Below are 13061 nucleotides of genomic sequence, written 5' to 3' on the forward strand. Positions count from 1 at the left end.
GAATATATAATTTCAACTATGAATTTCGTTATTTTCATCTTATGATACTTTTAATTTTTATTTTATCTATCAAACACTTCAATTTTTAAAATTTAGAATGATAATTTCACTCGATTCAATTCGATCCGATTTTTGTTGATTAAAATAGTGGATAAACGAGTTTTGGGATGGATTCATGGACTCAAATAGTATTTTTACCACTCATATCAAATTCGAATTGGGTTCAGATTCAAGAACTCGGATACTCACCATCTATTTAATTAACATTCTAAAAATATTTAAATTAATTATTTTTCTCAAATAAAAATTATATGTATACACCTTTCTTATTATAATTAAAGTTATAATTATATCAAATGTTGATATTATATTTTTTTTATTAGGTCGAAATAGAATTTTATAATTTTTACTTAATTTTTATTTTTAAAAATAAAAAATAAAAAATAATTTTAATGTTAAATGAATATTTAAATAGATAATTATAATTGGATTGAAACGAGTTCCAATAATAAAAGTAAATTTCTAAATGTGTTCCTGTACTTAATTTATAATTGAGTTCAGGTGGGTGGTGCATTCTAAGTGAGTAACTAACCCACTGCCATCCCTAATAAAATCACACGTATTAAACACTTCAACTTATAAATTATTTTATTGACTAATTTAACTTGTAAAATTAGAGCAATTAAATATCTATTAACAGTTGAAAATATAAAAATTATTATTCTAAAATTATGCTAATTATTTATTAAATTAATATTTTATATATAAAAATTAAAATAAAAAATTATTACTAATACGAAAATTTGTTTGATGTTATTAAAATTTATAAATTTAAGTATATAATAATTCATCCATAAAATTGAAAGTGCGAAGGAGTTAAAGTTTTAGAACTTATTTGGTTGGATGTAAAAAAAGAAGGGGTGTAAAATAACAAGTGAAAGTTTATTGCAATTTACAAAATACCTTGTTTGGAAAGGAGGTAAAATTAAGAGTGGATGTAAAATCTCTTTATTTTATATCCTCCAATTTACTCTTCAAAATGGAAGGAAAATAAAAACAACAAAGGAGCAACTAAGTAAAATATATTTATTTTATTTTCACCCTTTTATTTTTTCTTCAAACCAAATAAAAAATATAAAATAAAGAGATAAAATAAAATAGTTTACTTATTCTCTGTTTTACATCCTCCTTCCATCCAAACAAATCAGTAAAGTTTTGAATTTATGTTACTAGAATCCAAAAGAATACCTCAGCTCTAGCAACGAGGTCGCTCGTTACTGTTTCAAGTGACATGCATGGCTTTTAATTAATGCTGCACATAAATATAATATAGACAAGAAAAAATGTCAGTGAAAAAATTGATATTAAAAAAATAAATGAAAAGAAAAGAGTCTGTCAAATGGATCAATTAATTTCAATTACTGTCCAATTTAAATATTTCAATAATTTAAAAATGAAAATTTTTAATCAATTTAGCATTTAAATTTTATCAAACGGATCAATTAATTTCAATTACTGTCCAATTTTAATAGTGTGTTTTCTTTCTACATTTCTACACAAATTTTCTAATACCAATCAAGACGTTAAGAATCTCGTATAAGGAACAACTTTTGACCGGGAGGAAAAGTCCAAAACTTTTATACTCTATCCTGGTAAAAAAAAAAAAAAAAAGGACATATTCCTTTTGCATTATTCACTGAAATTGGTTTACCATTTCGTGGCGTGTGAATAGTTATGCGCAGAGGAATCTTTTTATCCAGCAGCAAGGCAGAAGAACTTACAAAATATGAATATAAAAAATTTTTTATTAATAATAAAACTTTAATTATAAATATATTTATTTATTTAGGTTAACGAGAAAATATATGTACGGTTTGATTCAATTTTTTGTACTGTGAAAAAGATTTCAACAGAAATACATTTTTAATTAAATATTTTACTTGTATATTATATATAATTATTTCTCTAATTTATGATATATCCTTTGTTTTTTCTGTCAAACAGAATTACATGGGTTTTGACAATATTAATGCCCTTGTAAAAACAATTTATAAGTATAATGTTAAATTGAATCTATTTACAAGTGTAATTTTATTTTTCCTTATTTGGCATGTTAAAAATCAAAATAATATATCTAAAAAATGAAAAAATATAATAATAAAATAAATATCAACTCATTCTTTACTTGAGTAATTTGATTATAGGTCCGCAAACAAGTTTAGTGCTCAGGCATAAAATTTTCATGATAATAAGCTACGTACTTTTAACAACAAATACCTTTAAAAAAAAAAAAATGTCACGCTATGGGATATATTAGTCGTATAATTTAATAAATAAGAAACATACAACATATACACAAATCAGGACATGGTACATAAGAGTATAAAATTCTATTTTACGTGTCAAGTGGATTTCCCCACTACTCATTTTAGGAGAATATTAGAAGATCTCACATGGATTGAGACTTCAAATATTTATACACCAATGCCATAAAATGATGTGTGTGTTTAAGTAAAAAAATATATTGGGTATTTTTTTTTTAAACCATCAGTTAACTTGATAGGTTCTTAATAAAATAGTATTATCTTATGCATTTATCATTGATTAGTGATCAAATTTCATATTTGTACGGTATTGCCAAATAAATTGTATTTTGGTAAAAATGCTATTTGATAATTTCAATTTTTTTTATCTAAAGCTACTGTTTCATTTGGTGGTTTCAATGTAAAATAAAAAATTATGTCGTATTGATATGTCAAAATGGAATCCCATTAATGACAATATCAATAATTTCTTAATGAACACAGGGCGGAGGTTATAAATAAAAAAATAGATTCATTACCACAATTGTCAAAATTTTAAAAATTGATTAAAATTACAAAAACAGTTTTTGTTAGTGATTTAGCCTAACTTGGACCTTGTTTGACAACAATTTTTGATATGGCTTTTAGTGTTTTGATCAAGTTAAAACTCTATCTTTATTAGTTGGAACGTTTGGTAATATAATTTTTATAATAGTTTATAGAGATCAATGAAAGTTTTTAACTTTCAACGTTTATCTCTTGAATAATAATTTTTTTTTTAATATATCCATTTTTTTTCCTTGAATTTAAATAATTAAACAATTAATGTCATTTTTTATTATTTTAAATTAAATAATTAATTTTACCAAATAATCATAATTTAAACCATTATATAATAGCTATTAACTACAAAGTTATAAAACAACTAATAAGTACTGCATCAGCTAACTACTAAATCAGTTAATACGGTGGAATATACCCTTAAAAGCATCCAAAGTTTTCGTATTTGTTTTCGTTTTTTTTTTTTTTTTTTAAATAAGTTTACTTAAGTTAATATATTCCTTTTCATGCTTCAATAGTCAATCGTCATTTTTCCTTTTCACTTCGTTACTCCATCTTTCTCTTTCTCTCTATCTTATAAAAGCAAAGAGTCGATCGACCTCCTGTGTTAAACGCCAATTCAACCATAAATTAAGAAAGACACAAGAAAATGGATAACGTTCGACATAGAAGAACAAGCGAGAGAGAAAATAGTCCCAACAGAGCCAAAGTAAGCATACAAGTCCAGCCAAAGCAGGTCAAATCTATCAGAAAAATTCAAGTTATTTACTATCTTTCTAGAAATGGCCATCTTCAACATCCACATTTCATGGAAGTTACCCATTTCGCCAATCAACACCTTCGTTTGAAAGGTATTTATATACAAAAACAACCAAGTTTATATATATATATAATACAGATATTTATAATTTGATTACTGAACTATTGTTCTTTTTATTGTTAATTTGATTACTGAACTGTTTAATTGTTCTTGTATTATCAGATTTTATGGATCGGCTCACAGTTCTTAGAGGCAAAGGGATGCCTTCTTTATACTCATGGTCTTGCAAAAGGTGTAGTATATGATTAATTGTCTAGTTAGTATTGAACTTCTTGTTGATTATTGCAAATTATTTTTTTTAATTTTTTTTTCCAGGAGCTACAAGAATGGCTATGTGTGGAATGATTTGGCAGAAAATGATATTATTTATCCTTCTGATGGAGCTGAGTATGTTCTCAAAGGATCTGAATTAGTTGAAGGATGTTCTGGTTAGTGTTGAATCCTCATCACTAGCTTATTTATTTATTTATTTGAAATAATAATTAAGAATTTTTAAAATCTTTTTATGTTACTATTATATGTAATTAATTAGTTAATTAAGTGATAATTAGATAAATTATTTTGATAATTTGCACTTTTTATTAATTTAATTTTAGTATAATATGACTGATAGATTTTTTTTTTCTTTAGCAGAAAAGTTCCAAGAACTTCAACTAAGCAATAATAACATACAACTAATTCAAGAGCCCAAATACCATGCAAAACCAAAGCAACTCGGTCCGAGTCAACTCTGCACCAAGTATGAGTTTGAAGAATATGAAGAAGAAGACCAAGAACAAGAATCACAAGAAGAATATGAAGATGAAGAGAAAACAAGCTACACAACCTCCACAACTCCTCACTCTCGTTGTTCTAGAGGTGTGTCTACTGAAGAGTTAGAAGACCAACAAGAAGCTACAAAAAACCCGAACTCAACTGAGCCAACTCATCCCAACTCGTGCCCACCACCATCAACCTCCTCATCGATAGTAAATAAAAACAAGCATCAAAACACAACTTCCAAACGATTTGAAGATGGTGACCCAATTGCCACTGAGTCACCGCCGAGTCGTAACTCGGTCCTCCTCCAACTCATCTCATGTGGAAATTTAGCTGTAGCTAAAGCAAAGGGTAATAGTAATGGACTGAGTTTAAAACAACCTGAAAAGATGAAGAAAAATGATATTGTGATTAAAAGGAGTAGTGAAAGCAATCTTCTTCATAAAGGGGTTTTGTGTAAAAGTGCAATGAGAGTTGGAGAAGAGGAAATGATGATTAGTTGCATGTCTGAAAATCCTAGGTTTGGAAATTTACAGGTGGAAGAGAAGCAGTATTTTAGTGGTAGCATTGTTGAGTCAGTGAGTGAGAACCGAGTTGCTGTTGAGTCCGCGTTGAAGAGATCAAACTCGTATAATGAAGAAAGGTCAGTGTTTGATGCTGTTTTAATATAAAAATGTTTTTATCATTATTATTATTATTATTATTATTATTATTATTATTTTAATTCCATGCATTATTGATTATTAGGAGCAAAAGGAATGGAGTGATGGAAGAAGCAGTACGAGAGGAAGACATTAAAGAGGTGAAAGCAACAAAAGCCAAATGCATTCCTCTAAAGAAGGCTTCATCTACATTTTCTTGTTCATCATCTTCAAAACAAACCAAGAAATATTAATGATATGCAATAAAGGTTCCTTTGAGTGGGACTTGGTTGGTGCAGTAATTATTAGTTACTATTTTACCTAATTCTTGCTTTTGTTGTGCTGTGCAAAGTTGAAACCGATGTTTGTGTAAAATCTTGGAGTTGAGAAAATGGGTATGTTGAGAATCTCTATAATATCGTTGGATTTGGTTGGAGAAGTCATATGCATATAAAGAGGCTAATCACTCATTAATGTTTGTCTTGGAGTACTGCTTTAATGTGATTTTAATGATCTTCATGATTAATAGCATTTAAGATTTGGATGTTGTGGAGGATCACATGCATGCACCCATTAATTTTTTTTTTTAGCCTGTATTGTCCTAAACTCACTTATTCGACTAGGCATGCCACCATTTCGGTTTGAATCGAAACTGAAGTAGAACCGAACTGTACTGTAGATGAACCAGAACTGAATTGAAATTGACAGTTTCTAATTTTAAATCAGAGCCGGCGGTTCAAAAGCCGGTTAAGGTTTATGTGAATGTTAAAATATGAACCGGAATTGGTAGTTAACCGACGGTTTCGGTCCGGTTCGAATCGAAAATTTTCTATTTTTATTTTCAAAATGATAATCATTAAGCCTATTTTATATATATCTCTAAAAGTCTCAATAATATTATACTATATGATATACTTTACTTAACAATTTTTTTTTTAAAATACACTTTACTTTAAAAGTTAAAAATCTAAAAAGTAAAATAGTAAAAAAAGAGAGAAATATTTAGTCTAAACTTATATTATTTTTAACTTTTTTTTTACCCTTTTAAATTGTTTGCTAAGTTTAAAATTACATTCTTTTGAAGCATTTTTCAAAATTTTCTTATAATTTATTTAATTAATAATATTTAAACAAAATAAAGTGATAATTTATTTGATTATTTTGTAAAATTAATTAATTTTATTCATATATGAGTATAAGCATTCTAACATTTATTTAAAATAAAATTTACCAATATTTTTTAAACTTATATTAATATGTACGAAATAAAGATATAACATTAAAACTGATTTTTCTTTTAAAAAAATATATATATCACCGGAAACCGTGAACGGAACCATTGGTTTATCGGAACCGTGCCGGAACCATCCGGAATCAGAACCGGACCGAAATCGGCGGTTCAAGGGCCGGTTCAGGTTCAACATTTTAAAAAATTTGAACCGTTGGTTCCGTGAACCAGAACCGGCAGTTTAAACCGGCCATGCCTAGATTCGACTAATTTGAATTCGCATCTACTAGATATATAAAGTTGTCAAAGCACTCCTTTTGAGTGTTTGAGGGACTCCATATCCAAAACTTGAACTCAAAACCTCTGATTAAGAGAAATTTTTATCATTTGATCTCATTCCTCAGAGTTTTCTTTTTCTTTTTTCAATTTAGAATGTAAATACTATTTTTTTTTGGATTTATTGGAATTTCAACGATTTGATATAATTCAATAGCGGAATTTTATTCAAATTAGCAGTAATATTACTAAGTTTAAATTATTGAAGTTTAATATTAAGAATAATAAAACTATTAAAATAATTAATTTGTTATTATTTGAGAAAAGAAATCATAGCAAAGTTTACAGGGTCTAAATTATATTCTCATGAGGAATTCTCAATGAAAAATAATCTTTAGGGTCAAACACAGAAATTGTAATTCAATTAAGATGGAAATCACCATTAAGTATGCATTAGGCCTTCACTATGCACAATTTTGGAATTCTAACTCTTCTTAATTACTTGAGAATTGAGTTAATTGGTCTTCTTAAGCCATGTTATTGAATTATTGTTGAGTAAAGTATGATTTTGCTAATGTCTTAGAGATGTAACACATTAAAAATGAAGTGGTTATTGTGGTTTTTCATGCATGTTGATAACCAAATTAGAGCTTGCAGCTGAGTTTGTGTTATAAAATTTGTAACTGAAGTTTGGAATGAGATTTATGAGTAGCTTTTGGATATGGTAAAATTTGTAAAAATTGTTGGAAGCCTTCTTGTGCTGTAATATTTGACCATACATCATAGTTTTGTAAGTTGTCCTACTAGAAGATTTCTTTTCAGGGACAACAATATTACTCTTTCTTCTCCTTCTTCTTCCTCCAGCCTCTTCCCTTCGTTATCAACATCGGGTGAGACCTAATTAATTCACACTTATGATCTTTAGTTTCCTTAAGTATATGGTAAATGATTATGTATTAATTATGTAGATTTCATTGTAAGAGGAGAAAACCGGACTGGGTTTAACGCCACCGAGTTGCCACGGCAAGTGCAATGGATGCAACCCATGTAACGCAGTTCAGGTGCCTATAGAACCAACCACCCAACCCAAATCGAGTAATAATCTTCGGTTCTTTGAGATATATTCTTCAAATTCAGGTGATGATGGTCTCGACTATCACCCAATCGTCTGGGAGTCTATGTGGTGGCAAATTTTATGATCCTTACTAATACCATCTTCTTCAAATTATACATATGAAACTGAATATATAATTTATCACCATTGCCTATTTGAATAGAGCTATATAGTTGTACTTAATTCTTAGTTTAAGGTTTTGTTTGTAAAATAACTTGATATTTTTCATAATTTTTGATTATTTGAAACATTGAAAGAAAATAAGTCAAGAAAAATAAGTTGTTGGTTAATGGAAAATAAGTTAACTTTAAGGAAAATGACTTACCCTTATTTACATGAAAAACATTTTTCTAATTTATTTCATAATCCAAAACTAGTTTTTTAGGTCACAAGGAACAATCCACTTGTTGAAGAGGTGCAATTGCAAGTCCGTAGTCTTTTTTAAAGTGTCAAAAATATGTCTAAGTGGCTTTTTTTTTTTTTTGGCAGAAATGCGCAAAATAATTTATTGATAGGTCCATACCATTTAAAATGTATTTTACATGATAATTTTTGCAACATGATTATTTTAAAATAATCATTAAATTATTTTAATAATATATATTTTTTTAAATATGTTAAAGCTCACACCATTTAAAATATATATTTTAGCAATATATTTTAAAGTAATTATAGTACTTATATATTGTTAAATTATCTTAACATGATATACACTGCATTGTTACATAATTTAATTTAAAAAAATTAAATCACATTATTAGACTAAAATAATCATCATTATTGTATTTATACTATGAGAATACATTTTAAATAGAAACTCTAATTATTAAATTTATCTTTAATATAGATTGCTTATGAATAATATAATAGGTGTAAATGCATTATTTATATGATGGAAAATTAATTTTTTTTAATTTTATATCAAATGTTGAAAAATATTTTCTAAGAATAATTTTATGTAAAGCTAAACATTGAAAAATAATGTATTTTTCTAGAAACAAATGGAGCCTAAAGTACTTATAATATGCATTTAATGAAAATTTAAGGCTAAATATAATATAAAAAAAGGAAAAAAAAATTAGTCATTAAGAATAATTAATTAGACTATGTTTGATTGGATGTAATGTAATGTAATTATAATAAAAAATGTAATGCAATGAAAAATGTATTGTAATGGAATATAATTACCTTTCATTATTATGTTTGGTCATGTAATAAAAAATATATATATATGTAATGTAATTAGGATTTCATTTTTATGTTTGCTTGTAAATATATAATGTAATTAGCACATCACTACCACCACGCCACCAATCCACCACCACCACCATCACCACTACTATCACTACCACCTCAACCACCATGGCCACCACCCCATCATGTCATTATTAATACAAAAGAATTTAAATCAAAAGCTATTAATTTTTATATTGGATCTGAGCGTTTATAATAATGTAAGACTATATTTGGTAGTTGAAGTAGAATGAAATAAAAAATAAAACAAATAATAGAATGAAAATAGGGAATATAAAAATATATAAATGTATACATTTATATTATAATTTAATTTATTCAATGAAAATATATAAATGTATACAAAATTAATTTCCAATCACTTTAACTTTGATTTTATTATATTACATTTTTTGATTATTTTCTTTTAATTTTTTTAGTCCAAATAAATTTATAAATCTAAATGCTCTTGAATAATTTAATATAATGAATAGCTTTTTGTTCAAATATTTATTTTATATTAATAATGATGTAATGGTGGTAATAGTGGAGTGATGGTTCAGGTGGTGGTAGTGCTGATAGCGATGGAGTGGCGGTAGTGGTGGAGTAATTCTTTATGTCCGAGTTTGAACATTATTCTCATCTTCTTTAATTTGTAACTCTATTGAATAATATTAAATTTCTTATAGAAGAAACAACCACAAGTTACAACAAAATGTACAAAACCAATCAGCCGATTAAAGAGTGTTAAATTTCTTATAAAAGTATAAGATAAACATTATAATCAAATATAGAAAAATTAATATGTATTTGACCACTTAGAATGGAAAAATCAATTATATCAATTAATTATCCATATCTTTCTCATAAGCAGTATGTTATGTCTCTAACTAGTAAACTATCCATCAGATAATGATTTTTTTGTTTCTGCAAAGTGTAAATGATTATAAATTTAGCTTTCTATTTTTTTTCCTGAAAAGTACCTTGTTTTTATAAAATATTTTTCATAATCTTTTTATATTTATTTATTTAAAATATTAAAAATTAATTAAAATATCAAATTTATCATTTAAATAGTAAAATAAAAAATTAATTATCAATAATACTTAAAGGCAAAAAGTCTCCACTATATCATTTATAACAAGCACAAAGTTGTTCTAAAGAGGAATTCAAATTAACACATCCTTGATAGCGAAAGAAAATAAAATTTATTTAACAAAACAAATAAGTTTTGTGATGATTTTTTTTTCCCAAAGAAAGTAAACGTATATACAATAGTATTATAGGATAAAACTTTCAAAACATGACTCTAATTCCTAAGTAAGATTAGACAAAACATCCTAATTAGGATTAATAAGATATACTTGATCTAATATCAATAAAACATAATTTACTTTTAATTTATGTTTAGTAATATCTACAATATGTATAATATTAATGTCTATCATTTAAATTGTATTTGATTAATATATATTTACATTTGCCCAAACATTTATATTAATATTAATATAATACATATATAATATTATATTTAATAAATTTTTAATTAAAATAATTTTCTTACTATGTAATCAAATTTCTAAATTAAAATCACAATCTTTTGTAATAACTTCGAGCTTTCTCCGCCAGAGAGAGTAGAGAAGGGGAGAAGCGACTCGTCGTAGAAGCTTCGCTTCCGGGACGAAGCCAAGCCTAAAAGAAAAGATCGACTTGGCGCGGGGGGCCAAGCATTCTGAGCTGGAAGGAAGCAAGCGGAGGCATTACGGGCCGACCACAAGAAGCAAAGCTTCGTAGACTCGACAAGTCGCTTATAGAATGCCGACTACTAAGTGAAGACTTTCTACTTCATTTAATAAGGGAAGGGGGCTTCGCTTAGGGAGCTTTATAAGGCCGACCACTACATAAGCTGCTGGCGGAGAAAGCTCGAAGAGCTTCCCTTCATTCGCTTCGCGGGAGCCGCACAGCACATAGCTGGAAGTCAGAGGGCCCATACTACCTGCCCGACCTTTCGCTCTGATAATTTTTTTATTTTATTTATTAGCCAACAAAATTAATATTTAAATAGTAAAGCAATATAACCGATCAAATTAAATTACCTTTATTTTTTCAATTAATAAAATTAAAAGAGCCTTAAAGATATTTTTATCATTCCATAATTTTAATAAAAGCATTTTTGTTGATCCTAATATTCCCTCTTTGTTTCCGCTTTTATACATATTATAGATTATAGATAAGTAATATTGAATTAAAAAAACATAATATTGAATGTTTAATTTTAAAAATGTGTTTAACCTTATTTAGCAATAGATTCTTATGCAGTGTTTAATATTTTAATTATAGTCAAAATAATATTTTTATTATTAAAACTATTTATGGCATAACATTTGTATAGTTATTATATGACCGTAAATTTACCTTTAAACTTGTCCAAAAAAAGTCTTACCCCTTTATATTTTAGAAATGACCTTATAACTCTTAAACTTACAAAATTGTTCACGTTACACCCTCATAAGTATAGTCAGCAACCCGCGTAAATTTCAATTCTCCCTTTACGCGTGGATCTATAAAAATATTCCCAATGATAGTTTAAATCATTAAAAAATATTTTTTTTATTGCTAAATTAATTAGTATATTATTGAAAATTAATTTTTTTCTCTCTCATCCTATTTTTTCTCCACAAATTCATATTGGATTTGCATATTTCCAAAAGCCAATCTCATCTCTCCTCTCTCATCTGATTACCAAACTGTCTCTCTTCTCACGCACCTCTCTGTTTCTTCAACAGTTGGTTTGGGGTCCTCTTTCTTTTATTGTGGTTTTAATTTTCTTTTCTTTTTTTTTTCAATTGCCAATCATTTTTTTTTCTCCTGAGTAACTCTACTTCTTAAGTTCCGTTTTGTCTCTTGTTTTTCTTTTTTTGATTTAACTTTGGATAAAAAATTTAAAGAAATGAAAGGGGAGAGAGAAGAGGGTTGGTGTTATTGGAGGTTGAGATCTAAACTAAAGAAGCTAAGGTAGTTTCAGCCAATGTCTCTTGGTTTCTTGTTTCTTTATGACTTTTTAGCAAAAATTCACTTGCTTCTTTGGCAATGGCGGTGGTATTGGTTCCAAAAGGGATGTACTGGCCAACAACAACAGCGATTCCATCAAGAATGGGTAGCGATTAAATTTGGATTTCGAGTTGGGAAAGAACGGAACAAGGAGCAATTTTTGAATGTTCATGGACTGTTGTACCTGGAAAAGATTCATGTGTTGTTGATGGGAGACCAATAAATGAGTTTAAAATTTATCAATTAATTATTAATAAATTTAAAAATTTGAAAATACTTGGACTCTTGGAGCTTGTTTTACGAAAACCACCACCAAAAACCATTGGCAATTTTTTTTGAACAGTTTTGTTTTGTTCCTCTGCTTTGTGCACGCCTTTCTCTGTCTCTCTGACAGTACTTCCCTTCTCTTCCTCCTCCCTTATCTCATGACTAAAACCTAGATCTTTCTCTTTTCTTTTATCTTTTTCTCAGCTTTTGTTATGGAACAAAACTTTAACCATCTATCTATATCAGATGATGAAGCCGATAGTTTTGAGATCGACACTCCACTTAAGATTGAAACTACCCCGTATGAGTTTTGCTTTGTGGGTATGTTTCTCACTTATAATATCATTAATTTTCAAGCCATGAGGAACACATTGGCAGATGTTTGGCACCCATTGGGAGGCATAGATATATCAGATCTGGGTGGAAAACGTTTCTTGTTTCGTTTCTTTAATCAAGTGGATTTTGATAGGGTCATGTGTGGATCCCCTTGGAGTTTTAATAGACACCTTTTGATTTGGAAACCAATAGGTAAAGGAGAGATACCTATGCATATTCCACTATTACATGTTGATTTCTGGGTTTTAGTGGTAGATTTACCCAATGGTTATATGAATGAGGGGGTAGCAAAACTGTTAGGAGATTTTGTTGGGTCTTTCTTGGAGTATGATGGGGAAGCGAGCAGTTCCAATGAAGATGAATTTATGAGGATGAGAGTTCGACTAGACATACGTCAACCATTAAAGAGAAAGAAGAGGTTGAATGACCAGTCTGGTTTGGTGTTCTATGTCAAATTCAAGTATGAAAAACT

The 13061-nt window shown here is 27.9% G+C and overlaps 1 protein-coding gene across 2 annotated transcripts; it reads left to right on the top strand.

Moving 5' to 3' along the window:
• Window positions 1-3380: 3380 nt before the first annotated feature.
• LOC105650817 (UPSTREAM OF FLC protein (DUF966)) lies at window positions 3381-5643 on the top strand. Of its 2 annotated transcripts, none has more exons than XM_020684680.3 (5): window positions 3381-3715; window positions 3847-3916; window positions 4000-4112; window positions 4315-5086; window positions 5191-5643. In XM_020684680.3, exons 1-5 carry the CDS (start codon window positions 3514-3516, stop codon window positions 5336-5338), a joined length of 1305 nt encoding a protein of 434 aa, XP_020540339.1. In that variant the 5' UTR covers window positions 3381-3513; the 3' UTR covers window positions 5339-5643. The 2 variants fall into 2 exon arrangements, with proteins under 2 accessions (XP_020540339.1, XP_012093170.1); XM_012237780.4 differs by having other exon boundaries at window positions 3382-3715; window positions 4318-5086.
• The last annotated feature ends 7418 nt before the right edge of the window (window positions 5644-13061 follow it).

The sequence above is a fragment of the Jatropha curcas genome, chromosome 3, assembly GCF_041381405.1.
Source record: "Jatropha curcas cultivar XTBG-Jc1 chromosome 3, XTBG_Jcur_1.0, whole genome shotgun sequence".
Classification (NCBI taxonomy): domain Eukaryota; kingdom Viridiplantae; phylum Streptophyta; class Magnoliopsida; order Malpighiales; family Euphorbiaceae; genus Jatropha; species Jatropha curcas.